Source organism: Ambystoma mexicanum, chromosome 6p, assembly GCF_040938575.1.
Source record: "Ambystoma mexicanum isolate Mex_15411 chromosome 6p, UKY_AmexF1_1, whole genome shotgun sequence".
NCBI lineage: Eukaryota > Metazoa > Chordata > Amphibia > Caudata > Ambystomatidae > Ambystoma > Ambystoma mexicanum.
This window is the reverse complement of record NC_090935.1, coordinates 1,521,440,722-1,521,468,418: the sequence shown is the minus strand read 5'-3', so window position 1 is coordinate 1,521,468,418 and position 27,697 is coordinate 1,521,440,722. Positions and strand designations below refer to the sequence as shown.

The window sequence follows — 27,697 nt, the reverse complement described above, 5'->3', positions numbered from 1 at the left end:
CACCCATTTTTGACATTTCTTTGCAGCAACCATCTTCAAAGGTGGATTTTGTTCTAATAACATATACTTCTGCTGACATTATATTTATGTGGATTCTTGAAGTAGAATGATGTTCAGCACCCAACAAGGAGGTTGGATCTTTTGGGTGGTTTGTGAGCCATGATTTTTGCAAATTTGACAACCAAGAAAAAATGATTTCCACACAGCTCTGTGTTTCTTTTGCATTAATTTGCTCTGTGGGTAGCCAAATGATGGGTTTTGGCAGTGGTCTCCTGTGTTACCACTGACATGGGCAAAAGTGGATGGTGGCCTATTTTTCAGATTTTTCTGCACACTTCAGGGTGATTTTTAGTGAGCAGAATGCTTTTCGGCGGCCATTTCTGATGTTTTTGATGCAAGCAATGCACAGTAATGTTGCAGGGCCTGGACTAGTGGGGGAAAACATCCCACAAGCCCTGTCCTTATTGATTTTTGTTGGAGTAATATACCTGCAACCCCATCCATCTCAAAGGTGCAGCTATCTCGTCTTAAAGTACTGCGGAGCAAACCCTGACTCTATGGGCTGGCTGGGGGTCTCCCCAGTACACTTGCATGTGTAGTTTGTCTTGGGTGAGTACGTGGGTTTCCTGTAAACAAGCAATATCCCATCTCAGAGCCCTTAATAATTCCAGAATCAACTTAGTTTTCATAGGGGAATTCAGACCTCTTACGTTCCACAAACCTACCCTCAGTGATAATCATAGGTCAGTGAATTAAACCATGTCCCAGGATCGCTTTCGCCTGTTCTTGGGGGAGAAACACCCCCTCAATAATATCGAACCCTATCCACGGTGAGCCCACATCAAGACAGTGAGCATTATTGATATTCAAGAAACAATTGCAAAAATCAACAGTTAACATTAACCAATACACCATTGTGAAAGCAGCTGAGTAACCTAACAGTCAGTTTCTCAATGAGGTGAATCCCATGCTTGGGGAGCCTTGGGTGAGCCCCGGAACCCATCCATGAACCTAACTTCCCCGCTACCTTCCCCCAAGCTCTCCTCCGGTCCTCCTGAAATCCCCCCTGTAACCATCTCACCCAGCCCCTATCATCATTGTTGCAAACATTTGCAGTGTTCTTGCCCTTCATCAAGGCCGAGATCCCCTCTTCTTTAGATATGGCATATCTCCTGCTTTCCATCTCAAACATTAACTTACATGGATACCCCCATTTATATGGGATTTAGCAAAACTGTAGCCAGGCTGTAACCACATTTAGCTTCCGTTGTTTATATAGTGTGTTCTGTGACACATCCTGGTAGAGCAGAAGCACCGATTCTATTTATCGTATCTCCTTCAGTTTACGGGCTTCCCACATAATTTTCTCTATCTGGTGGTAAAAGTGAACACGCGTTAGGACATCAGGCAGAAGGTCATTCTTATTTTGGTAAGTAGTGTACACCATGTGAGTTTGATCAAAAATGATGTTGCCGCCCTCCAGTTCCGGAGTCAAGGTACGGAATAGGCCTTCCACGTAGGCAGGTAGGTCCTGGTCGAATATTTGTTTCGGCGTCCCTCTTATGCAGATATTATTTTGCAGAGATCGATTTTCAGAATCTTCTTGTCTAACCCCCTCCAGCTGTTGTTCTATGGCCTCTGCTCTGTCCGTCAGGATAGAATGTTCCCATGCCTGTTGTTCTCCTCCCATTTCCTTCTACTTCCACCAGCCACGACTCGGCCACTGTTAAATGGGATTGTAGGTCGGCAATGGAGAGAACCAACTTAATTGCGTTACTCTGTATGCCCACCTTAAGCTCCTTTTTAAGCTATGTGAACAGATCTCTAATATCAGACTTCATGGCTGGCACATCCATCTGTTCTACCTCTTGAGCTGGGATAATGGTTGCATGGACCTGAGCACTGACCTGAAGAGATTTCATAGCGGGAAGATCTTTCACCATTAACAATTGATTAATGTTGCCAGCTGGGGGAGCCTTCCCTTCAGATGTGCTTGCAGCCATGTTGCAGATTTAGACCAGTGAGACTTGGATGTCATCCAACCTCCAGAGCAGATCTGTCTATTTCTAATTTCAACTTCCTCTAGCTGCCAAAGGCACCTCCACCCGGGGACCAAGGGAATCAGCATGCCGGGAGCACAGCTGTAGGGTTGCGTAGGCAACTACAGAAGCCGACTATCTAGTACTCTCCACACGGCTAGAAACCAGTGTTGCTGCAGTGACCACATGCAGTGCTCACTGGTGCTTCAAAAGGAGCAAATTATACAGACCGTAACAGTGCTTCCTCCTGGCTTCTGCCTTCCCCCTCAGGGTTGAAAACTCCTGCCGTCCCTACGCTTCCAAAGGGCTGAGGCCTGGATTTGGCCCGGAATGATGCAGCAACGGGAGCACGTCCCCCATCAGTGTGACAGAAAGCAGTTGGAAGGATCATGTGGTCGGTGTACCTTAGTTTCTCCAGAGACCGGCTGACCCCTCCGTGGTCGGCTTTCTGGGGTGGCCTCTCATATGCTGATTCTGAATACAGAGTGGTCGCTCACAGCAGGCACCACAGAGCCAGTTTCATCCGCTTTCAACGGCTGCACCAGATGGAGGCGGCCATCTTGCCTGTGCCTCAAGGAGAACGCGGAGCAGGTCCTCTGGACAAAATCTCTGCAGATCATGCTCCTAAGCTCAGTGCGGCAGGAACAGGGAGGATCAGGCGGTCTTTCTGCATCATCTCCCTCTCATTGCGGATATTAGAAATGGTTTTACACCGTCCACGAGGTCCATTCAGGCCCCGCCGGCACAGAGCTCACAGAGCCTACATCTGCGCTGCTCGCTACTCAGCCATGCCCCCAAACAAAAATGGTTTAAATGCTATAAACTGCCTACATTATTTTTCTGTACCACATTAGAAGCTGCATTGTAGTTGTTTTTTTTTAACTCAAACAGATTCTACTATGATTATAGGTATCACCATTTAGAAGACGTCTTGCATTACATTAAGAGGCCCGATGTAAAAGGGGATGACAGTGTATGTTCATGTATTATAAGGAATAAAATACCCCCTACCATAAGTAAAAAGGATATTGCAAATCACCTCAGAGTTATGGAACCTTATAAAAAACTTGGCTTTAGGCCTCGTTCCTCTGTTTGGTCATTGACCTACTTGGATCTTGCACTATCCTTATAATGTACGGTAGGGGATACTTTATCCCATAAATCCCTTATCCTTTGAACGCTCCTCCAAGCACCCACGCTAATATCTTAGTTGAGACATGCTGCCTTTGCAGTGCTCTTGGTTTGGGTCACATTATTGTTTGCCTGGTATGTTTTTGCTATGTGGTTGTGCTGTGTCCCCCCCGCCCCCCAACCTCCCGCCCTGCTTTGAAATGTTATTCTTTCTTAGGTTTGTCATGCTATGCTATATTATACTTAACTAGGCCATAAGCCATGTCATGTTAAGTTGCTGGTTATGCTATGTTATAATGCAGGCAAAGGTGTTGCTATTATTCCTCTGGCATAGTTGACACTTTTAATGATAAGTAAAGCTTTATATAACTGCATACTATACAGTATAAAAAAGATGTAATTAAGGTCATGCAATGTGGTATTTTCCTGCAGTTAATAATTCCATTCTTGCAAATCTTACTAATAGACTGTGCAAAAAAGCCATAAGCATGCAAAATGTCTGACCTTACTTTGGACTTCCCAAGGTTTTGTGATAGCCGACAAGTCGCACGCTGTCATCATCATAGCCCTTGAAAAGAAAAAGCAACCCTTAGACGGTCATCACGATGAATATTATCGTTAACACTTTTGTAAACATTTAAAAGTACACATCCTCAATTAATAGACATATGATAGGAACTAGTGATTTATTGCAATATACGCTTATTGCAGGTGCACTTTTATTTTAATTTATTTGAATAGAACGCAGGGCTTTGACCAGAAGCTCAGTCCTTGACGAGGACACATTAGCTGGGGGAAATCCCATGCATTACTTATGCACTCATCGTAGATGTGATCATTCGGAAGCCCTTGGCCCACCCCCCACACCCCCCCCCCCGCACTCCCCTCGGGGAATTATGAAACTCAAAGGGAATGTCTCCACATTTCAAAGTTTAACCCAACTTCACGAATTTAATGTGCTTTAAAATGTGAGGAAGACAGAAGCATTTGCCTGTATCTTTTTGGAAGAGGCACAGGGGTGAGCAATGCATTAGAGGATCGTTTCTGATCCTTTCATTCATTTTCTTCAAGGGGGCCAGCAAAGGTATTATCTCATCCTATCCCCAAACACGAATATAAATGGAGTGCACTCGCGAGACTAATGTCTGTGGGGCGACTGACCAGCGCATCCTTTGTACTGATCCCTACTCCTTTACAAACATGCATATCAGCCTTGTGAATAAGGTGATACTGGCATGTCTAAGACTATAGAGCCATCTTTTGCTATTTTTCGGTGGCCCTGAGAACGCACTCTGGAATCCAGGGAGACCTGGGGCCACTTGAAATGTGCACCCTTATTTTGGCATCAAACTATGTGTTTTCATTTGAGGGATTGGCAAGGGCAGGACCTCCCGAGCAAGTATCCAAATTCAGAGAAAACAGGGCACAGGAAGTGCTTTCTACTTGGACCTGTGCGAGCTCTGGCTACCTTTTTGTCTAGGGTGCTGCAGATAATGGGGGCTCTGTAATCTGTTCCGCTATTTAGGGACATGGCTGGTAGCACCTTCTTTGCTTCCTCTGTCTGCCTCTTAGCCACCTTTGGCCCTCATGACTCACTCCATGCCATTGGGATGCCGTGTCACCATGGACACGGCGACCTCATGCAGGTGGTCGAGGGTGTGTGACATTATATGTTTGGAATTTCACTTTGCCCAGGGGGCAACCATGTATTCACCAGGCTCAGCCTGGCTGCTTGCTCCAACCTCTGCTGCTCCAATTCCTTCTATGCCAGCCATGCTGAGGATGCTGCTGGCCTTTTCCTGCCATGACTGCAGGGTTAGTGGCTGCATGCCTCCACCAGTGGCAGCAGTGTCCTGGTGATGTTTAGCAACATGGGCACACACCCTCGATCCATCTTTTTAGTGTTGTACATGTTGCGAGGCATTGTGCCCACTGCCACCACCTTGTCGCTTATTTCCCTCCAGAAGTTGGCTTTCCTTTGATAGGTGGTTTTGGGACTTTGCCCACCAAACATTTCCTCTGAATGCCCTAACACCTCATTTGCCAATGCCTGGAGCTCTGCCACTGTGATTTTGGGCATGCACGGCCTCATCTCTGAGATTTGGGGTTTGCCTTATCGCCCAGGCATGGCATTTGCCTCCTTCTACCTTGGATGAATGCAGGAAATAGTTAATTTTTAATGGATTCTGCTTTTAAAGATGAGCATCTCTTTCCTGTGATGAGGCTATTTCGGATCAGCTATTGCACATAATGTTGGGCTTTATTATTCTTCGGTAATTCCTCTCATTCTTTTGACAGTAACATTAATTCTGCTGAAAATTGGAGGTATTACCATACAGTAATGTTTTTTGGTACCACGAACCCTTTTCCCACACATGTGTGGACTCCTATTAAGGTGCTCATTCGGTCAGTCGGGATGGTGGCAATGGTAATTGCCAACACCATCAAAGCTTTATTCGGCATAAAAACCATTAGCACTGATAAAAACGAATTTAAAATTCTACACGACTCAATAAATACAAAAATACATAATAGAAACAAGTTAATACCCACCATTTGGGAAATGATACCACCATCCTCGGATATCGTGGTAATTCCACACCACAGAGTTTATTTCTCCAACTCATAATGAGGTTCTAGGTGCTTGCCTCGAATATTGGGCAATCCTCCTTCCAGCCACAGTCAATAGGATAATGATAACACCTTCTATTGCTGAGGGAAGGTCCTTAAGGGTGGTCCTAGTTTGCTAGAATGTTTGAAGGCTACAGTTGGGTTTTATGTCAGAAACGGTTTCATTACACCTTGCTAGGCCAGTCCTTTGCCTTCTCTTCTGGAGCCGAAGTTTTATTTTCATAGGTGTTATAGTCGTCACAAGGGGATACATATGTTACTTATTAGTTATGTATCATTTGGATAACTACTGGGAGATCCTTAATGCCATGATAGAGCGTGGGGGAAGGAATGGTAGCTCGGGGGCAACGCGTTTGTCTTGGAAGTAAGACAATGCAGTGCAACACAGGTTTGAATCCCATTGCCGCGCTTAGAAATCACCCCCTGGCCTTATTAAAGAACCATTATACTATACATGAAGCACGGGCATCTTTCAGTAGGTTTTTCCAGGTTATACAGAAATCTTGGCTCAATAAATTGAGCCACACTCTGAGCTATTCTATGGGTTGGTTTTCCCTGCAACAATAGATGTTCAGTTCAGGACAAATGAACACACAGTACAGAGGAATTGTGTTCCGTATGATTTTCATGGGCTCGGTGCAATGCCAGTACACCTGGCACATCAAGAGGCGGGGTACATAGTAATAACCCTCTACTGCCAGCGATGGGGTCGGGCATAATGGGGCAATTCTCTTATATGCATACACACTATTTATTCCCTCGAAAGTATTATTGAATGATATTTACATACTCTAATTGTCAGTTGTAAAACAGCTGATGGGTGAGAAGTTTTTAATAGCGGCTCTCAGAGGTAAGGATATATCGTCGAACAGCATGACATTGTAACATAGGCATCAACTGTGAAAAATGCAGGTGATTTTTAGCTGGTCTACGTTGCCCCTATCACTGCAGTGGAGGTTGGGAAGACGATCCGTGACCTCTAAAGCTGGAAAGTCCCAGGCCTGGACAGCATTAAAATTGATTATTACAAGGAGTTCGGTCCATCTATAGCTCCCCTCTTAGTAGAAATGTACCCAGGGGCCCTGCATAGGCGGATGTTGTTACCATCAGTTAGAGAAGTAGTAATAACTCTAATCCCTAAACCTGGTAAGGATAGTTGCCCATGTGCATCATACAGACCCCTGCGCTTACTGACTTTAGACAATAATAAAGATTACCCCTGCTAACTGCGCAGGGATTATTAATTCTATTAAAGACTAGGAGGCGAGCATTATGCTTCAACTTCTTTAATTTACTACTCCTCAGCAGTTTCAACAAACCAACAACAAATACTGAAAAACTATCTCAACAGACTTTTCTTGTTTTGAACTACAATCCCCATAGTCTCTGTAGTCCATCTCCTCCATGCTCAGCTATGACCACTTCCTGTCCCTGAGCTCCTCCTCTTTTTTACTCGCTCTGAAAAGTCACTCGATAAATTCCACACAAAGTCCTGCTAACTGGGCGAAGACTTGTACCACTCCAAACCGAGTGTTGAACTTCCTCGACTCCAGGCGACTACCACTGCTAGTCTTCTACATCAATTATTCTTCTCCTCTTCCCCTAGGGATATTGCAAAACAGAAAATCAGGGTGGTGTCCATGTATTGCCAGCACTATAACATTCTTAACATATTCAAAATTCAATATTTCATACGCAACACATAGCATGGGCGGGAATTTAATGCTCGCCTCCTAGTCTTTAATAGAATTAATACTCCCTGCGCAGTTAGCTGGGGTAATCTTTAGTCTATGACAAGACTGGATGCGAGCATTATGCTTGTTCAAAGCTTCCCAGCACCGTGACCGCTAAACTTTCGGTCGGCTTGAAATAAAACTCTTTAAATGTTCGATCATTCGTCCAATCTGCTGCTAGCATAATATCTCTAAGAGATACTCCTGCCTTAAAGGCTTTAGATGCCATAGCTCCACGTACTGAATGTGCTCCATACTTCCCCACATCTATACCTGCTGCCTGCATGATTTCTTTAACCCATCTGGCAATAGTAGCTGTGGATATGCCCTGAAAAGGCCTTCTGCGTGCTATAAGCAGTTGCGTGGTGTTCGCTGCCCTATGTTCCGCTCTCCTGCTTTCATATTCTTTGATGCAGCTTGCTACACACCATTTAGGTGTACTCATAAAATATGGATAGTGTACTGAAGAAGTACCCGTGTTAGTCCTCTGCACTATTGTGAACGTTACGCCCTCTGGCCCAAATGATCTCCTATCTACTTCCAACGCTCTCACATCTGATACTCGTTTACACGAAACTAGACATAAAAGCATTGCCAAATTCCCTGACAATTGTTTCAGGGATAAATATCTATTCCCGGGCCAACTCTCCAAAAGCTTAAAGACGTCTCGAACGTACCAAACCGTCTTGTATCACGGTTCTGGAGGCGCCTTAAATTTGGCTCCTCGAATTAGCCTAACCACTGCTGGATGTTCTCCAGCCAGAACTCCTTCTATCGGCAGATGTCCGGCTGATATTGCAGATCTGTAGACTCCTATGGTGCGAAATGGTTTTCCGCCTTGTAATAACAGCGCTAGAAAATTCAGAATCATCACTACAGGTGCAGAAATGGGATGAACACTTCTCCCCTTGCACCAGCTAGACCACTTCGACCAAGCAGCGTCGTAGCTCTTTCTCGTAGACGGAGACCAGGATTCTGCGATGAGCTGAGCAGCCTGCTGCAAAATGCCTGGCAGCGCCCAGCATCTACGGATATCCTGCACGCGATGAGTGGGAGTGTCTCCCTCACTCTCAGAGGATGATATGACCCAGCTGGGTCCGTGAGCAGGTCTTCTCCCTCTGGGAGCATTCTCAGGTGATCTACTGCTAGCTCCATAAGCGTTGGGAACCACACTTGTGACTTCCATAGTGGTGCTACCATCAGCAGCTCCGCTTTCTCCCTCTGACACTTCACTAGCGCTCTGATCAGCGTCATGAATAGGGGAAAAGCATAGTGTGGACCTCCGCTCCATTCCTGAAGGAACGCGTCTGTCCCTCGAGCTCCCGGGTTCAACCTCCAGCTGAAGTACACTGCTGTTTGGGCGTTCAACCGGGATGCAAAAAGATCTATGTGTAGCAGGCCCCATTTCTCGTTCATCCTCTGGAACACTGCTGGATCCAGTCTCCAATCGCTGGAGTCCGTGAGGTAGCGCGAGTTCCAGTCCGCTACTACATTCAGTGTCCCTGGGAGGTATTCCGCTGTGACTGATGTCTCTGATTGTAGGCAAAAGTCCCAGAAATCTTTCGCTAACTTGGCTAGCATTCAGGATTTGGTGCCCCCTAGATGGTTTATATATCGTACCGCTGATATGTTGTCCATCTTCAATAGGACACACGATCTCATCCTCCCTTTCGTGAAGGCTCTGATTGCAAATGATCCTGCTAGCAGCTCCAAGCAGTTTATGTGGAGATGAAGTTCCTCCTCGCTCCATTTCCCTCCTGTCTGAAGGTCTCCGCACCTTGCTCCCCAGCCCAGCCGGCTGGCGTCGGATTCTATGACTAAATCCGGACGTCTCCGAAAATGGCTCACCCATTCCAGGTGTCCATATTTCTCGACCACCATTCCAGCTCTGTCTTGGATTCTGGATCCAAAGGTACTGATTGATGATACCTCAAGCCTTGTTGCAGATGTCTTATCTTTAGTCTCTGCAGCACTCGATAGTCCAAGGGTCCGCGAAATATGGCTTGAATGGAAGCTGCTAAAAGCCCCACTATTCTCGCCAGAGTCCTGAGAGAAACTACTTGTCTTTGTAGACATCCTCTCAGTTCTCTCTTAATGTCGCGGATCTTTTGCACTGGAAGCTCCAGCGTCGCTGTCCTGGTATCCAGTACGAAGCCTAGGAAATCCAGCCTCTGTGCCGGTTTCGTATCCGACTTCTCTACGTTCTTTAGGAATCCTAGGGATGCTTGCAAGTCCTGGACCCATCTCGTCTGATAGCTGAGGGTCTCTCAGTCTTCGGCTAACAGCAGAAGATCGTCTAGATAGATGATTAATCTTATCCCTTTCTCTCTTATTGCCGCTGCCACTGTTTTCATCAGCTTGGCGAAGGCCCAGGGAGCTGATGCAAGTCCAAAAGGCATGGTCTTGAATTGCCAAAGCTGTCCTTTCCAACGAAAAGCTAGGAAGGTCCTGAACTCCTCTGCTACTGGGATCGTCAGGTAAGCATCCTTCAGATCCAGCCTCGTCAGCCAATCTTTTTCTCTGAGCGAGTCTCGGAGCTGGTGGATGCCCTCCATCTTGAAATGTGGGTAAACCACCCAGCTGTTCAGCTCATTTAGATTTATCACGGGTCGGACTTTTTCCTTTCTGTGCACTAAGAACATATTGCTTATAAAACCGGGGTCTCCCGGACACTTCTCTATGGTGTTCTTCTTCGCCAGTTGAAATAGCTTGTGGTCTAACAGTCTCTGCTCTGCATGCCCTAGACGCTGCTGGTGTGGCCTACGCTCTTGCACGGGGGGGTTCTATGAATTCTAGGTGGAGACCTAGGAATGTTTGCAACACGCAGGCATCGTTGGAAAGCGCACGCCAGTTTCTCCAGAACATACAAGTTCCCCCTCCTACTGGAGGGTAAAGAGAAGCTCGCACCATGTGTGAATCCTTAACCATGGCCGGCTCCTCTCCCTCTGCGTCCTCTTTGGAATCGCCCTCTGGTAGGGAAGAAGGAGTCCTGCTGCCTGTTCTCCTAGTTTTGGGCTCTGAGATTCTGGGGACTTCTTCTCCCCTGGTTACGACCAGCCGAGCGACCCCTGTGGCGATTGGTCCCGGCAAAAACTCGGATTGGGAAGATCTTACGTATCGAAGCCTGTGCTTTCTCCAGTGATGTGTAGGTGCCGTCAAAGCGGCCCATCTCCTTGCCAAAAGTTTCTCCGAAGTGGAGTCGTTGTGCTGACTCTCCTGCCTCGTATGAGGCCAGGTCACTGAGCTTTGCGTCAATCTTCAGCAATAGGCCTCTCTGGCGTTCCGAGGCGATGGCGCAGTTTGCATTACCTAGACGGCATACTGCTCTCTGAGCCCAACCTGCTAGGGACTCGGGGTCAACTTCTTCTCCCGTATCTCTTGCACTTTCTGCTAGGTACATGATTTTCGCTAGCGGACCCGCTAGGTCGAGTACCTTCTCCTGGCAGCTTTGCCAAGATCTATTGATACCTTTACGGGGGTCCTTGCTGGACTTCGATACGAAAGTGAGCATCTTGGGGTCCAATTCTGGCGTTTCGGCTACCTCACCCGGGAGGTCCGGTCTGGGACACTCTGCTCGAAGGCGCTGTCGGACTTCTTTGTCCAGTGCTTTTCTCAGTCTCTTGGTCATGTACTGGGCCACCCTTGGTGTTGGTTGCCAGTCCGATGATCTTGGATTCCGGATGCTGTCCAGAACAAACATATCCTCTTCCACCTCCTCGAGGTGTTTTTCTTTGCAGATTCTCTTCCCTCCGCTGGGTCTTACTTCCTCCTCCTCTCTTAACTCGTCCTCATCCTGATAGGGAGGGTCTCCTTTCTCCGGATCCTCTTCCGAGCCTGGGTTCTCCTCTCCATCATCTTCTTCCCCTGAAGCGGGGGTTGTGAGGTCCGGCACTATCTGACGCTGCAAATATGCTTCTCGGAGCTTTGCAAAGGCGTTGACGACCTCCGGGGCTTTCTCCTTTGCCCCTTCCAATGGGCCCTGGGGGTCGCAAGAGGCTTTCCTCTTTCGGGTCCTTGGTACTCCCCTTTGACCCTGCTTCTGAGGGTTCTTTGGGCGTGCGCTCTGTCTGCATGGTGCTGTCTATGGGCTGGTGGAGAATTGCCACCAGGGACTCCAGCTTGTCTTGCAGGGGTTTCACCCCTTGAGCCACTGCATCTATAAGTGAGCTTCCCAGCACCTCCTTGAAGCTGGCAGCAAGGTCTAGGGACTACTCCTCTTTGCTCCACTCGAAATCCGACATTCTGGGAGGGTGCTGTGTGCCTGTTATACCTGTCAAGGTGTTTTAGCACGCCCTTTCACTATATATGTGCTCCTGGTACTTTTAAATGCACCAGCTTGTAAATCTGCCTGCCAGCTTCTCTATTCCATATCTTAATTATATATATATATATATATATATTCTTTTTTTTTAAGTGGCTGCACCAGACTATCTTGTTCTTATTGTTCTTATATGTGCCTGGGATGGGCTTCTGTCTTGGAGTGCCTCTGAATGTGGAGGGCACTGTGCTTAATCTCAGGCTTATGCCTGTTTTGCCTCACGAGGCTACAGCACTTCCTGAATGCTGTCCGTTAGTAAGCACACGGGCCCTGAAGTGAGCCTGTCATTCGGAGTCGAACGCTCCTTATCTCCGGAGTCTAGCGTGACCCTGAACTGTCTACCTGAGTAGTTAATGCAGAAAATCACCGCCGGGCCCGGCTTTGCTATGAGAGCTCCACTCCGCGTCGCAGGAAACAATGCGACGCGGAAGCGAGCTTCGTATTATCCTCCTCCCTTCCATAGGAGGGGCCGCTGCTCCACACCACGGCTGGCCCCGCCTCCGCAAAGGAGGGAGCCGGAGTGCCTTGCATCTTCGCTGCTTTGGCTCCTCTGCGAAGGAGGGGTCTTGCTAGCCTCTGAGTCCGCGCAGCTCTTCGGGCCGCTGCAGTCACCCGCGGCAGGGCCCAGCCACCCCTAAGGTGCCGGACATACGGCACGGGGTGTACGCGCCGCGGTGTCCGGCCGCACGAACGGGCTGTGAGTGAACTATCCCGTACGCTATAAGACGACGCGCACTGCTTTGCTGTCGCGCTCGTGGCGAAATGCCATAAATTCTTAATGTATGTAAAATGTCCTACAGCTTATATTCCTACGCCGCGCTGACACAGTCTGCAAAATTAACTATACATAACTGTCTTCGATATCATGCTATCTGCTATTAATGATTAACCTCCTACAGAGAGATAAACAAGAATAGGACTTATCTGCTTGAAGAGCAGTAAAAGAAGAGGAGGAGCTCAGGAACAGTAAATGGTCATAGCTGAGCATGGAGGAGATGGACTACAGAGACTATGGGGATTGTAGTTCAAAACAAGAAGTGTCTTTTGAGACAGTTTTTCAGTATTTGTTGTTGATTTTATTGGTTTGTTGAAACAAACTGCTGAGGAGCAGTAAATTAAAGAAGTTGAAGCATAATGCTCGCCTCCAGTCTTGTCATAGAGGGTACTTTCCAAGTTGTTGGCAAATAGGCTAGCTCCTTTTGTCAAATGGGAAATTATATTGTGCCTCCTATTGCAATGAATATGTGTATATTGGCCTACGCCAAGCTGTTTATAAACCACTTGCAAAGGAATCCGTGTTGCAAGGTCCTGACCTTAAAATCAATCTAAACCGCCATTTTAGGTCAATCCGCCATTTTAGGTTCTCTCTGTAAAGTCACCCTGTGAGTTAAAATGGTGGACGATGTCATTCCGAAATACAACATGGCCGTCTTGACCTCTGTGTGTAATTAATATGTAACTTGCCTGCAGGCCACTTGTTGGGGTCGTGAACTGAGACCTTGTCCTTCGCAGACCTGTGTGTAAAGGATTACTCGTGCAATGAAACTAATCCACGAGCATATGTTAAGAACAATGTATCCAAATACTGAACTAAGAACACTTGTTTAACTACATTGTATTAATGTTTGAGAAGACCTCTATGGGAAATCCCAAAATACACAGTTGCCGTGTAGGCTTGTTGACGTATGTATTAAAGGCAAACTAGTTGCATGTGGATATGCGAACTCGGCATGAACCCTAGGTCGGTAATTTATTAGAGGAATAGTAACCCGAAGTAGGGTTGGACATCATGTTCACAAATGATATAAAAGAGCAAAGAATTCTAATGTACAGCGTCTCTCACTGAACACACTGAACCACGCTGGAGTTCGTTATGTTGTACCGAGGGACGATAACTATCTGTTACTTTTCTTGGAAAACTGTTCAGTATAAAATAAAGTTCTTTGTACGTTCCTTTGTAACCCGTGTTCGGTGTATTTCCTTTTGGGGTACTCAGCCTCGATATTTAGATTTTGTTTTCACACTTTGATATCCAAACTTGTACTTCCAGATCAATCAGGCTTTAAAGCTGGGAGATCTACCCAGTCCAATCTTCGGAGGCTCTTTATGATTCTCTCCTTAATCAATCCCGGGGTAACGGCGGTTGCAACGCTGCTACATGCTGAGAAGTCTTTTGAGTTCCCCTGCTGGCCATTACTCTTTGCGGTCTTGGAGTGGATGAGTATTGGCACATATGTGCTTTCTCTTATCAAGCTTCTGCATACTAAGCCAATGGCCCAACTGAAAATTAACGGTGTTGTCTCCTCCATTACAACTTCACAGAAGCAGAAGGCAGGGTTGTCCTCTGTTTCTGCTTCTGTGTTTGCACTAGCTATTTAGCCCTTGGTCTGCATCCCACGAATGGAGCACATTCATAGGGTTCTTGGATTCTATACCAAAGGGTTTTTGTCTCACGGTATGCAGAGGACCACATTGTGTGGGCTGTGGGTGCAGTTCAGTGACTTCTCCTTACTTAGGATAAATTGGGCAAAGTCCAAACTTTTCCCGCTCACGCCTGCCACGGCTAAGGACCTGGCAGAATGGGGATTCAGATGGTGTCCTGATGGGGTCAAATATCTGGGCATCCAGGTATCCACTCACCCGTGTAAGCTGTTTGCAGATACCTACTTGACAACTATCAATGCAGTGGATACCAAATTAGAGAGATGAAGTAGACTTCTGTTATCCATCAACGCACATGTCTCTGTAATTAAGATGTTAGTCCTTCCTAAATTTCTCTACATGTTTTTTATTGTCCCAATCAAACTACCTAACTCATTCTTTGGTAGGTTGCGCTGTATGCTCCTTACATACATCTAGGCTGGCGTGCAGGAGAGAGTGGCTTGTGAGATCCCTATGCTCCCACGTGAGGAGGGCGGCCTGGTTGCCCCAGACTTTGATCTCTACTATCAGATAGTGAAGGCAAGCCATGTTAAACTCTGGTATGGAAAAGCCTTATTTGAGCAACATCTGGCCCAGCCTTATATGAGCTGTTTTATCCCCAGGTAGGCTCAATGGGGGAATCATTCTGCACCACGCAGCAAGACCAACCCGATTCACACATCTATTGCAGCACTGCGCTGCCTCCATGAGAAATATAATCAAGTGGTCCCCCTGCCAATTGGCATATTCTTAACAGGAGCGGCGGTCTACATAGCACATTCAGTGCTGGGATACGGAGTGATCTGGCTATATTAGGCATCATAAGAATGGAGGATTGGTTCAGAGCTGGTACATTTATTTCCAATGAGTAATTCATTGACATGAGCGGGTGTCACTTAAATTGGAAATGCCCTACCAGTGAAAAAGTGGGATCATGGCATCATATCAGACTCTCAGTCCTCAAGGAGTCACACCTTTTGCTGAAATAAAAATATCCTTATTAGAAAGAGTTGGACAAACAGAACACCTCTGCCCACAAAAGATCACAGAAATCAATTCATACCTGAATTAAAGCCCATTAGAGTTAAGAGCCAGAGAACAAAATACACTTTTTTAGTGGCTGGGGAAGAACACTGTTTGAGAGGTGTTAGAGGCCTTAGCTCTGGAGCAATTCACTAATTGGTGCGCCCTTTTTACAACGGGCTATTTTAAAACAATGCAAGCCAACCTTTGATGTCGCGATCCAAGTGGCACAAGCTCATGCAGAGGCAGCCTGACAGTTGAAGTCTCTATATAAGACTGGGGATTGCAGAAAAGAAAGTAGACCTCTAATCAAAACTACAAACGTAGGGGGGAAGACAACCATCAGGGATCCGATAAGAAGAGAAGAGACCATAAAACCTTCTTATTCAGAAGGGGTAGTCCACATAAAGAGGAGAAAGGCAAAGGAAGACCGACACCTCCTTTTGTCCCGGTTGTTTCTTCTGTGGAGAAAAGGGTCCTAAGGCACGGGTGCGTCTGAAGAATAAAAAAAGGAACCTATGGAAATAGGTTGAATGTCCACAGACCTCTGGCAGGAAGATAAGGTGGAAACAGATTAGGAGGTAGAAAATACTGAGAGCTACTTTTGTGCCTCAACTCCCTTCAAAACCCACAAACCGGTGTCTGTGAACAGGTTAACAGCATTAGCCCTAATAGATACCGGGAGTAAACAAACTGCTGTGCGACCTGGTATATGCCAAATATTTAAAGGGTGGGCAACCTGTCAGGATCACCCATGTCCACAGGGATGAAGAGACATATCCAAGGGTACCCCACATTGGTAATGATGAGACATATGCAAGGGTACCCCTCACTGTCGGGGGACGAAATCAGCCTGTACTCATTAAATCAGCAATTGTCCTGGGCATTCTGAGGAGGTACCAATTTCAGTAACCTATTAGAAAACTCTAATCATCCCCGTACTACCTACTCACCCCTAGATTCTTGGGAAAGAGACCTCGAGAATTTAGAACAACCAATCTGGGATTGGGGAACAAATGGAGAAGTTCCAACATACAAAGTACAATTTAAGGAAGGTGGGGAAGCCAATCTCATAAGGAAAAGTGTATGTGACGAATCACAGGATTCAGTCACTTGTCCCCAGAGAGGAGATTTCCTTGTGAGGCTAGGAAGGTTAGCCCACTATGCAATAATCCCCTTGGGGGTGGCAGCATGGTGGACCTCACAGGGAAAGACTCCCCTCTGGTGGACAAGGGCCCCCGATCCGCAAAGGAAAGCCCTAGAGCCCCCTCGTGTGGCACAACAGTAACATCAGAACTTCAGAGACATCCATCAAACCAGGCCACTGCTTGTTATTGTGACATAAGACCCACAATCCAAACTGAGAAACAATACAGTCAATATACAGTGAAGAAGAAGAATGCTGAGCTAGAAACATTGATTACTCAGTGGTTGGGAACCAACACTACTGTGATGAAGAAGAATGAACAAATAATGAAGAGTGCTTAACTATAATCCCCCGCTGGGAAGGACCCACCAATCTATCATAAAAATGGAAGATGGACTACTGGAAGTGAGAAGCAAAACCCGGGAGTTTCAAATCAGCCGAGTCGGAAGTGCTGAGGAAGGCAGAGAGATCCTCTGTCGGAGTAAGCCACAAGATGCTGTGTGCAAGAAGCACTGAGGAAGCTGAAGGCACAAGAGAGTAAGGGAAGAAAACCTCATGCGAGAGAACCAGTCGAAGGTGGTGGCGTCACCCAGGAGAGGCGGACTGATCCATCTGGCAACTACGTCGAGGTTGCTGGGGCACTGGTGCTGCAGAGCTGTGGAGAAGAAACAGAAGGAGTCGGAGCGAGAACCAAAGCTGTCCTGATTACAAGGGAAGTCCGTATCCTGTGAGCAGACCCGGTGATGCCACCCTGTGGGATACAAGGTAACGGGGATGGCGGGAGACTCGGGAGGGCTCACAGGAAAGAAGAGTACCATCAGCCTACTTGTCCCAGTGAAACTAACGAGAGTGAGAAACACTCTAGTGCTCAGTCTACTCATCCCAGTGAGTTACCCGAGACTGAGAAGAGTAAGACAAAATTGTGGGACTCAGCATACTCATCCCAGTAAGAGGTCCGAAAGTAAGACATGTGAAAAACACTCAGGGATGCAAACTACTCGTCCCAGTGAGTGGCCGGAGATTAAGAAGAATAGTAAGAAACAAGCAGGGATTCAATCTACTCTTCCCAGTGAAGGGTCAGAAGTTAAAAACAAGAACCAGTACGAAACGTCTTTTACGTGTCTCAGAAATATATGAACTAGACAAGAGAATACAAATAACTATTGGGCCTGCTATAATTATCTCAAGGTGAAAGACAGTGAATCAGAGGAGGTGGATCATGATATCAAATGTCTTATACAAAAGGAGTTAAAGAACTATAGAAATGCAGAGAAACACATAAAGAGAAATTCAGTATCCCGAGTATACAAAAAAGGTAGCAGGCGCCCCTCTGTCGAAAGAACACGGCATGATAACCTGTTCAGTGGTTTTTAACCACTTTGAGATTTCGCAGCCATCTGCTTTTTGCTCACTGTACCTTTCACAGATGCATATCAGTCATTGTCTCGGCCACATGGGCAGTCCAGCACCGACATGCTATGACAATTCCCCTCTGAACAAGAGTACCAACAGCAACCCCATACATGTGTTTCAGCCTTGTTGGGCCTCATCAGTGAGGTGAAGCTGTGCCTTTCTGAGCACAGTGAGCAGGGAGTCCACGTCTGGTTGCCCCAGGTAACATAGGGTGAACTACCCCAAGTTCCTTCTAAAAATACAAAAAAGGTAGCAGGCTCCCCTCTCTCGAAAGAACACGGCATGATAACCTGTGCAGTGGTTTTTAACCACTTTGAGAGTTCGCAGCCGTCTGCTTTTTGCTCACTGTACCTTTCACAGATGGGGAATATTCATTTGCATATCAGTCTTTGTCCCGCCCACATGGACAGTCCAGCACCGAAATGCTATGACAATTCCCCTTTGAACAAGAGTACCAACAGCAACCCCATACACGTGTTTCAGCCTTGTTGGGCCTCATCAGTGAGGTGACGCTGTGCCTCTCTGAGCACAGTGAGCAGGGAGTCCACCTCTGGTTGCCCCCAGGTAACTTATGGTGACCAACCCCAAGTTCCTTCCAAAAATATAAAAAAGGTAGCAGGCGCCCCTCTCTCGAAAGAACACGGCATGATAACCTGTTCAGTGGTTTTTAACCACTTTGAGAGTTCGCAGCCATCTGCTTTTTGCTCACTGTACGTTTATCAGATGGGAAATATTCATTTGCATATCAGTCTTTGTCCCGCCCACATGGGCAGTCCAGCACCAAAATGCTATGACAATTCCCCTCTGGACAAGAGTACCAACAGCAACCTCATACAAGTTTATCAGCCTTGTTGGGCCTCATCAGTGAGGTGAAGCTGTGCCTCCCTGAGCACAGTGAGCAGGGAGTCCACGTCTGGTTGCCCCCAGGTAACTTAGGGTGACCAACCCCAAGTTCCTTCCAAAAATAAAAAAAAGGTAGCAGGCGCCCCTATCTCAAAAGAACACGGCATGATAACCTGTTCAGTGGTTTTTAACCACTTTGAGAGTTCACAGCCATCTGCTTTTTGCTCACTGTACGTTTATCAGATGGGAAATATTCATTTGCATATCAGTCTTTGTCCCGCCCACATGGGTAGTCCAGCACCAAAATGCTATGACAATTCCCCTCTGAACAAGAGGACCAACAGCAACCCCATACACGTGTTTCAGCCTTGTTGGGCCTCAGCAGTGAGGTGAAGCTGTGCCTCTCTGAGCACAGTGAGCAGGGAGTCCACATCTGGTTGCCCCCAGGTAACTTATGGTGACCAACCCCAAGTTCCTTCCAAAAATACCAAAAAGGTAGCAAGCGCCCCTCTCTTGAAAGAATACGGCATGATAACCTGTTCAGTGGTTTTTAACCACTTTGAGAGTTCGCAGCCATCTGCTTTTTGCTCACTGTACCTTTCACAGATGAAAAATATTAATTTGCATATCAGTCATTGTCCCGCCAGCATTGGACAGTCCAGCACCGAAATGCTATGGCAATTCCCCTCTGAACAAGAGTACCAACAGCAACCCATACACGTGTTTCAGCCTTGTTGGGCCTCATCAGTGAGGTGAAGCTGTGCCTCTCTGAGCACAGTGAGCAGGGAGTCCACGTCTGGTTGCCCTAGGTAACTTAGGGTGACCAACCCCAAGTCCCTTCCAAAAATAAAAAAAGGTAGCAGGCGCCCCTCTCTCGAAAGAACACGGCATGATAACCTGTTCAGTATCCCGAGTAATTTAAGAGAAGGAGAGACTTTGGAGACACTTAAGAAAGATATTGTACAAGAGTTTCCAAAACCCAGAAGACTGAGGAGAAGTCTACAAAGAAAATGAAAAGGAGAACCAAAGACTTGGAAAAGTCCCCTAGAGAAACTAAGTAAGTAAATCCAAGAGATAGCCAAAAAGTCTCAAAATCGTCTACTAAGCCTGATGAAGCCTGTAAAGACTGGAGGGGGGTGTCTGTACTTCTGCCCTCAATATGGTAGGATAAAGGCACAGAACACCCCAGCAAGGCCTCTCAATTTGGTAGCAATGGATGAGCAACCAGGCTTAAACTTTCAGGATGGTTCTTAAGTACAGTGTTTCCCCAAAGCCCCCACAAAGGAATGTCCACACACTATGTTAGGTGATAACACAGCTTCTTTATATAAAATAAGGTTTGCTACCCAAAGACAAATACTTATAAATAATAACACTTTGTACTTGCAATACCTATTCAAAGAATGGCAAATATATGCAATCTATGTGATACCACACAATACTTAAATTTAGTAATAGATGCACTAACTGCAGACAGTTTTAAATAGGCATGTGCATTTTTAAGTGAGGTGTATCAGCATAAAATAGGGAAGAAAGGCAGGTTAGTTGTGAACAGTGGCAGAATGCTCTGTTTAGACTAGATATACAATTCTGTGTGAAGACCCCTCCTCCCCCACCCGGGCAACCTGTAAGGGAAAAGTTAGGGAGTAACTTATTTTGTCTTTTACTGCCCAGGCCATTCATGTTCAATTACCTTCTGCTTTCTTTGAAAAGGTTCAACCACCCCCGAAGTATCTGAGAGGCCACAGGAGAGTAGAATCCAAAATGAATCTGAGACCACTGGACGACTCCTGAGGCTAGAAGATGCTCTTCCTTGTCACAGTACCTTTGGTGCCTGGCAGGCTAATTGGCAGAGTTTCTCGGTTTCACTTCACAATTCCCTCTGAGGATGGACCACCCTTGGAAGAAGGAGCCACTGGGATGCTGAGTCCAATAAGAAAAATGGAACCAAAGTATTTCTGAAGTGTAGTAGTTTTACTCATCGCAGTGCTGTCTTTTGCTCACCAATTTCTCAGACTGTAGAAATCCTGTGCAGAAGAAACCTGCTGTTGGCTCCTTAAAGGCTTGGCAGATGAGAGTAAGACCCCTGGGAACCTTCGATGACTTCTGGCAGCGACAGGTGCATAGGTCGCTTTTGGAGTCAGGTTTCGGAATATCGCTGTTTTCCGAATTTCATTTCTTTGATGCTGCAACTCGGAACTCCGGTGACCTGGACTCGACCATTTGAGTGGCCCACAGACGTTCACCATGTTTGGACCCTCTGGACATCTTTGTTACTTCTGGTGGCAGGAAACCGACTGACAGACCTTCCAGTGCACTCAGCGACTCTGGAATCTATCCAGCGGAAAATAGAGGTCAGTGATGATGGTAAGGATGTCTCTTGAAATGTTCCTAGACAGTTTGGAACTTTAGCAGCTCTGAGTGTCCAGCAGCACTGTGCCAGGGTACCTCCTCTTCTGGGAGGTAGACAGCAACGGCTTCAGGGCGGTCACGAAACCCACCTCTGGAACCTGGGTGACACCAATGGACTTCTTCAACACGAGATGTCCAGGCACCCATCTTCAGGACTCATGAAGACCCCTTCTCTGGAAGGCAGGTACAGAGGACTGGCTTCCAGGGCACTTCGGATGAAGAGCAGCAGTTTGCACAATGGTCCCTCATAGCTTAGGGAGAGGTGTCTTTTGTAGGTCCTTTCTGGATCAGTCTTTGGAAGAACACATCAGCTTTTAGATTACACAAAGAAATGCAGCAGCAGACTTCTCCTCCAGCTGCGCTTCAATGAACAGCTTCTTCCGGCTTCAGCTTCAGCTTCTGAAGAAATTGGTAAATGAGGTCCCCAGATATACACATCTGTTCCCCATTCACTCTGGCTCAGCCAGGCTCAGTCAGCCAATCACGCAGAAGGGCATTCATGCAGGCAGGCAGCCAATCAGACTCACAGGCATTCAGGGCATTAACTCCACCCAGACACCCACAACAAAGAATGTGGATTGGTGTAAGTATCAGCCTTTCAGCACACTACACTGCATTCAAGTCAGTTTCAGTCAGGGCTGTCTCGTCTCATTCATTGTGTCACACACACACACACACACACAGAAGCCAGACACCGACAACAGAGAGTGTGAGTTGACTCCCAAATCCATTCAAACAGGTCACACATCCGGGTGTACCCACAACATACAGCCTGTGGGAAGGCACCAGTCAGTCTGACAGGAACCAGCCCCAGAGCCATACATGGCATTTCCACCCAACAGCCAGTCAGGAGGAACGGGAACAGAGACATATATGGTGTTTCCACCCAACAGCCATTCAGGAGGAAGGGAACAGAGACAGGGCTTCCCAGGACTTTGGGAAACAATGTAAAGGGCAATAAAAACCAAGAGGCCACAGGGGCCATCTTGCCTTTTATCAGGAATCCATTGATTCCTATGGCAGGGCCCGGGTGTTCCAAAATGGAGGACACTCAGAGCCACTGCCAAGTCAGCATGTAGCTGCCACTAGCCCATACTCTGCTCTGTGGGCAACACACAAGTGCCCAAGAACACACATAAGGGATTCAAGGGTGTACCCCCACCCATGGGTGCTATATGGGTATCCCATGGGTGTTGTTCACCAAAAGATAAACATGAAGAGCTGCACTGCCAGCAGTACAGCTGGACCTCAGTGGCAGAAAACATAGAGAAATCTAACACAGAGAAGTGGTAGCACAAGGACTTGGAGGCCCTGTCCCTCCATAAGGTATTTCCAGCATCACATACTCCCCTGCCCCCAGACTGAGGTAAGGGAAACTGATCTCGCACGAGATTGTAACCCTCATCCAGACAGTCAACATACCTTCTGGATAGGCCATCTGCATTGTCATGACTCTTCCCTGGCCTATGCTCAATGCTGAAGTCTAGCCTTGGCAGGCTAATTGACCACCTGAGCCGTTTGTGGTGTTCACCCTTCATATGTATAAGCCATTTTAAGGGCTTATGGTCAGTTTGGACCTTAAAGCCAACCCCTGTAAGGTAAGGTCTAAAATGCCTAAGTGCCCAAATTATGCAAAAACACTCCTTTTTAACAGTGGCCCACCTAAGCTCCCTACCCTTGAGTTGGCTACTGATGAAAATTATGGAATATTCTCTTCCTTTGTCGTATAACTGAGGCAGGACAACTCTAATACAGTGTCATGGTCCTCAGTTTGCACAATAAAGGGTTTGCTGTGGTCAGGGGCACACAAAGGTGCCATGCACAGAATTTTATTCAAGCCATCAGAGGCCCTTTAACAGTCTACACTCCAATGAACTTTCTTAAGCTGCTTGGGTGATGTCAGAGTTGCAGCTATGGTGCCATAGTCTGCCATGAAGTTCCGATAGTACCCAGTGAGGTCCAAAAAAGCTCTTACCTGGGTTTGAGTAGAAGGAGTACCCCAGTTCTATACAGCGTGTGCTTTATTAGGCAGAGGTTGAATTTGACCCCCTCCTACCTCATGACCAAGGTAGGTAACCTTCCCCTGTGCTATCTGGCACTTGGTTGCCTTGATAGTGAGGTTGGCCCTTTTTCTGGCCTGCAACACCTTATCCAAGTGTGCCAAATGCTCTTCCCAGGTGGAACTGTAGACAGAAATGTCATCCAGGTAGGCCACACAAAAGGCCTCCAGCTCACTGATAGCATGGTTGACTAACATTTGGAAGGTGGCAGGCGCCTTCTTCAACTCAAAAGGCATAACCCTAAACTGGTAGAGCCCTTCTGGTCTTGAGCAAGCTGTTTTCTCCTTGGCCTGGCCACTACAAGCTATTTGCCAATAGCCTGATGTGAGGTCAAAGGTGCTCACAAACTTGGCAGCACCTATCTTGTCCACAAGCTAATCAGCCCTGGGCAATGGGTGTGTATCAGTCTTGGTGACTGCATTGACTCCTCTGTAGTCCACACAGAACCTCAAATCCTTGGTATCTTCCTGAGAATTTGCCTTGGGGACAAGGACCACTGGGCTGGACCATGGGGTTGAGGGTTCAATAACACCCAAGTAAACATCCTGGCAACTTCTGCCTGGATGTGGTTCTTAACAGTGTCTGACATCCAGTAGCATCTGTTTTTGACAAGTACACTGTCTCCAGTGTCAATATCATGCCTACACCATTGGGTGAGGCTTGCTGTTAGTGAGAACAGAGGGGCATACTGCTGGAGCAAAGCCCTGCAGGTCCTCTGCTGCTCTGGAGCCAGATCTGGAGAGAGCTGCACCCACTCCACTGAGCCATCCTGAGGGCTGCTATGCAGCAAAATCAGGAAGGGGCTCACTCTCATCCTCTTCTTGCTCTGACGCTAGCAAGAGGCATGAGACTTCTCCTCTCCTGTGGAAAGGCTTGAGCCTGTTGACGTGGAAGACCTGAGAGGCTACCCCTGGAACACCCATGTCAACCAGATAGTTGACTTCACCCATCTTGGAGATTATCTTGAAGGGTCCAGTCAATTTATCTTCCAAAGCTCGGGGCTTGGTAGGCTCCACCACAAGGATCTAGACACCAGGAGTCCAATCCACATGAAAGGCCTTAAGGTGATGCCACTACTTGTTCAATTCTCGGTTTGCCTTATGATTTGCTGTTGCCGGGCCCATCATCTGTGCCATTCTCCTTCTGAGACCTAACACATAGTCCCCACTTGCTTGGCAGGACCTGGAGGGGTGTCTTCCAAACCTTCTTGTACTAAGGCGGAGCCCCTCACTGGATGTCCAAAAAGGGGCTGAAACCAACACCCTCTTGTGGCACCTCTCTGTAAGCAAACAACAGGCATGGTAGGAGGAGATCCCATTTCCTCCTTAGGGGCTCTTCCAAAGCACCCAACATGCGCATGAGAGCCTTATTAAATATCTCAACCAGACCACTGGTCTGTAGATGGTAGGAGGTGGAGAACGTATAAGTTACACCATGTTCCTTCCACATAGCTTGCATGTAGCTAGACATGAAGTTGGTTCCTCTGTCAGAGATCACCTATTTAGGATATCCACTCTGGTGAAAATGCCCAGAAGAGCCCTGGCAACCACCTTGAATGTTATGGTCCAAATGGGTATAGCCTCTGGGTACCTGGTGGCATGATCTACCAGTACCAGGATGAACCTGTGTCCATTTGATGTGGGAGGGTGTAGGGGACCAACAATGTTGATGCTCATCCTCTCAAATGGTGTACCAACCACTGGCAAAGGCTGCAGTGGGGGCAATGATACTGCTTCCAGTCTTGCCAGACAGCTGACAAGTGGGACAGGTCTTGCATTGAGCTTCCACTTCTACTCCCATTCTTGGCCAATAGGAGTGGGCTGAGAGCCTTTGCTTGGTCTTCCTGGTGCCAAGATGACCAGCTAAGGGCACCTTATGTGCCAAACTGAAAAGGAAGGGCCTGTATGTCTAGGGTACAACCAACCTCTTGACTGCACCAGGTTTAGGCTGAGTGGGCTTACTGTAAAGGAGCTCACCCTCCCAAAAAAACTGGCCTGGACCAGTTTTCTTAGGCTCTCAAGAGAGTGGCACTCTCTTTGACCCTTACAAAAATCCAAAATCCACCTAGAGAGCCCACCTTCAGGGTGATCCTCTGGGTTGAGTACCTCTCCCTGAGGAGAGGGTATCACTACATTTTTTGGGGGGATATTATGTGGGAGCAGGGGTTGCGGGGGTGTCCCCTGCACATACATTTTTTTACAGGGGTTGCCGGGGGTGGCAATATTTTTGCATCGCAATATTTTTGCGGCGGAATCAACACATGGAACCGAGGAGAGTCCTCGGGCTCTTCGCCCTCAAGAGTTGAGTCAAGGGTCACCACTGGTCCTAATCCCTCAGGAGCTGGGACCACAGTGTGTGCTGTAGAAACAGCTGGAAAAGAAGGAGCACCCTTCACAGAGGGGGACTTCTTACTCTTTCTCCTAGCCATGGGTACCCCCCTTGGCATGGGTAACTAACTGTCGGTCAGACCCTGTTTGACTTGTGACTTAGTGACCTAGAGAAAGGGGAGAGGACTGAGACCACATGGGGAGTCCATAGGTCCGGAGAGGGCACAACACAAAGGATGTAGTGACAGTCTGCCTCGAAGAATCGTTGACATAGGTGTCATCAATGGGCAGGCCTTGGTTGGACACCAGGAGATCTTTCTTGAACATTTTCCTTCCAGGCTTCCAAGTGGAGGTAGGATAGGTGATAGTGTAGCAGTTAGAGTAAATAGGAGAGATGAATAGGAGAGATGAAGAGCACCATGGAGGAGCACCTCGACATAATAGCCATCACAGAAACGTGGCTGCATGCAGCCGCTGGACAATCACTCTCCCTTTCATCCCGGATAACTACAGATTACTCACCAAAGGAGGAGGGTTGGCCATCATAGCCAAGAATCACCTGGCCATCAGAGAAATGTCCAACCAAGCATTACAGTCAGGGTAACTGATTTCAATCAAATTGTCCCTCTCTGACATAGCCACACTAACTATATACCTCATGGAAGCCAGTCTTTCCATCGAAAAAGTTTCCAACAAAACCTTTTCGATCAAAACTTATCCATCAAACAAATATGCATCGAATGCATATATGTGTGGGGCAACGGGTCCATTTACGTTTTTATGGTTTTTAAGGGTAAAAAACAGGGAGTTGGCGGGGGGACCCCCCCAAAAAAAAGATATACAAAAAAATGCATTCAATGCAAAATATTTAGATGGGTCATTTTCGATGCAAATCATTTTGTTGTGAACTTTTCGATGGAAAGACCATAAACCATCCCTCATCTATAGACTTCGGTCCCCCTGTATCCTTCAAGGAAGACATTGCACATTTCCTCTCATGCAACACTAAGCCATACTCCAGAATCGTCCTCATGGGTGAGTAAATCTGGGCTCTAACAATGATAATGAAAGTGTCCTAGCCAACTCTATCGAATCCTTGGGCTTCACCCAATGCATCACATCCTCCACTCATGACAAAGGTTGCCTGTTATACCGGTTGGCAGATGCTAACTGCAACACCAATATCATATCCAACACTCCATAGCCCTGGTCTCACCATAATGTCATTTTTTTTACCATCCCCAAGAACAGTCAAACCTGTGCCACACCTCAATCTGCACCAACTTCCCTCTCAAGAAATGCTCGTAATATCACTACAGCTAACATGCTCTTGCTGCTGCACCTCTAATGGACTACCATCACTCAATCTATGATCCTAACTCCATGGTAGAACTTTACAACCAAACACTCCAACTAGCTATCAACAAGGTAACCACCATGAATAAATGTAAACCTAAAGCAATAGCTCACCTGAACGCCTGGTACACCCCTGACCTCAAAGCATCACGCTCCACTAAGCAAGCAGCTGAGACTATGTGGAAAAAGTCTCCTTCAGCTGAGAATAAAGGTCACTTTACCCCACTAGCCAAATCCTACAAACAGGCCATCCTCCAAGCAAAAAGCTTGACTGACAAGGAGCAAATAGAAAAGGCCAATTCAGGCTCGAGGGAGCTCTTTGCCATCTTGCGCGAACTCAAATCGCCAGTTTTCCCTCCAGATAGCTGCCTTAAAGACATCACCTGGTGCTCCAGCATTCAAAAGGCACTACTGGACAAAATCTCCTTACTCCAAATGAAAATTGCAGCGAAAACCACCAAATTAATACTAACAGAAGTACCCCCTGATCCCCTTGCCCCATCCCCTCAATCCACTCACCTATTTGAGTTTACAACGGTCTCTATTTCAGAAATTACAAATATTATCAAAAGCCTGCAGCCTTCCAGAATGTAGTAAAATCTAGGAAATTCAAACTTTCTGCTTACTAATTCTAGAGCTTTTTTTCTTAGCGCCTTACCACACCACCAGGATATCACCTTCTACCATGTTTGAATTAGCATTTTGTACAGAATGTTTATTTTATAGATCTATTTGTCTTCAAAGCAATTCATTAGAGGTTGGATACATTTTGGGATACCATGCCCCTTATTGCTGTTACTTCACTTAGTTCATAAAATTCTACTTAAAATTGAAAAAACTAAA

At 46.8% G+C, this 27,697-nt stretch overlaps 1 protein-coding gene across 2 annotated transcripts in view; it reads right to left on the bottom strand.

The window, feature by feature from the left end:
* PDE6B (phosphodiesterase 6B) overlaps positions 1–27,697 on the bottom strand; it is a 653,633-nt gene that overhangs the window by 117,017 nt on the left and 508,919 nt on the right. For both annotated transcript variants that reach the window (XM_069626382.1, XM_069626383.1), the window contains one exon: positions 3,675–3,738. In XM_069626382.1, the coding sequence (XP_069482483.1) occupies positions 3,675–3,738 (64 nt within the window). The remainder of the gene's footprint in view (positions 1–3,674; positions 3,739–27,697) is intronic.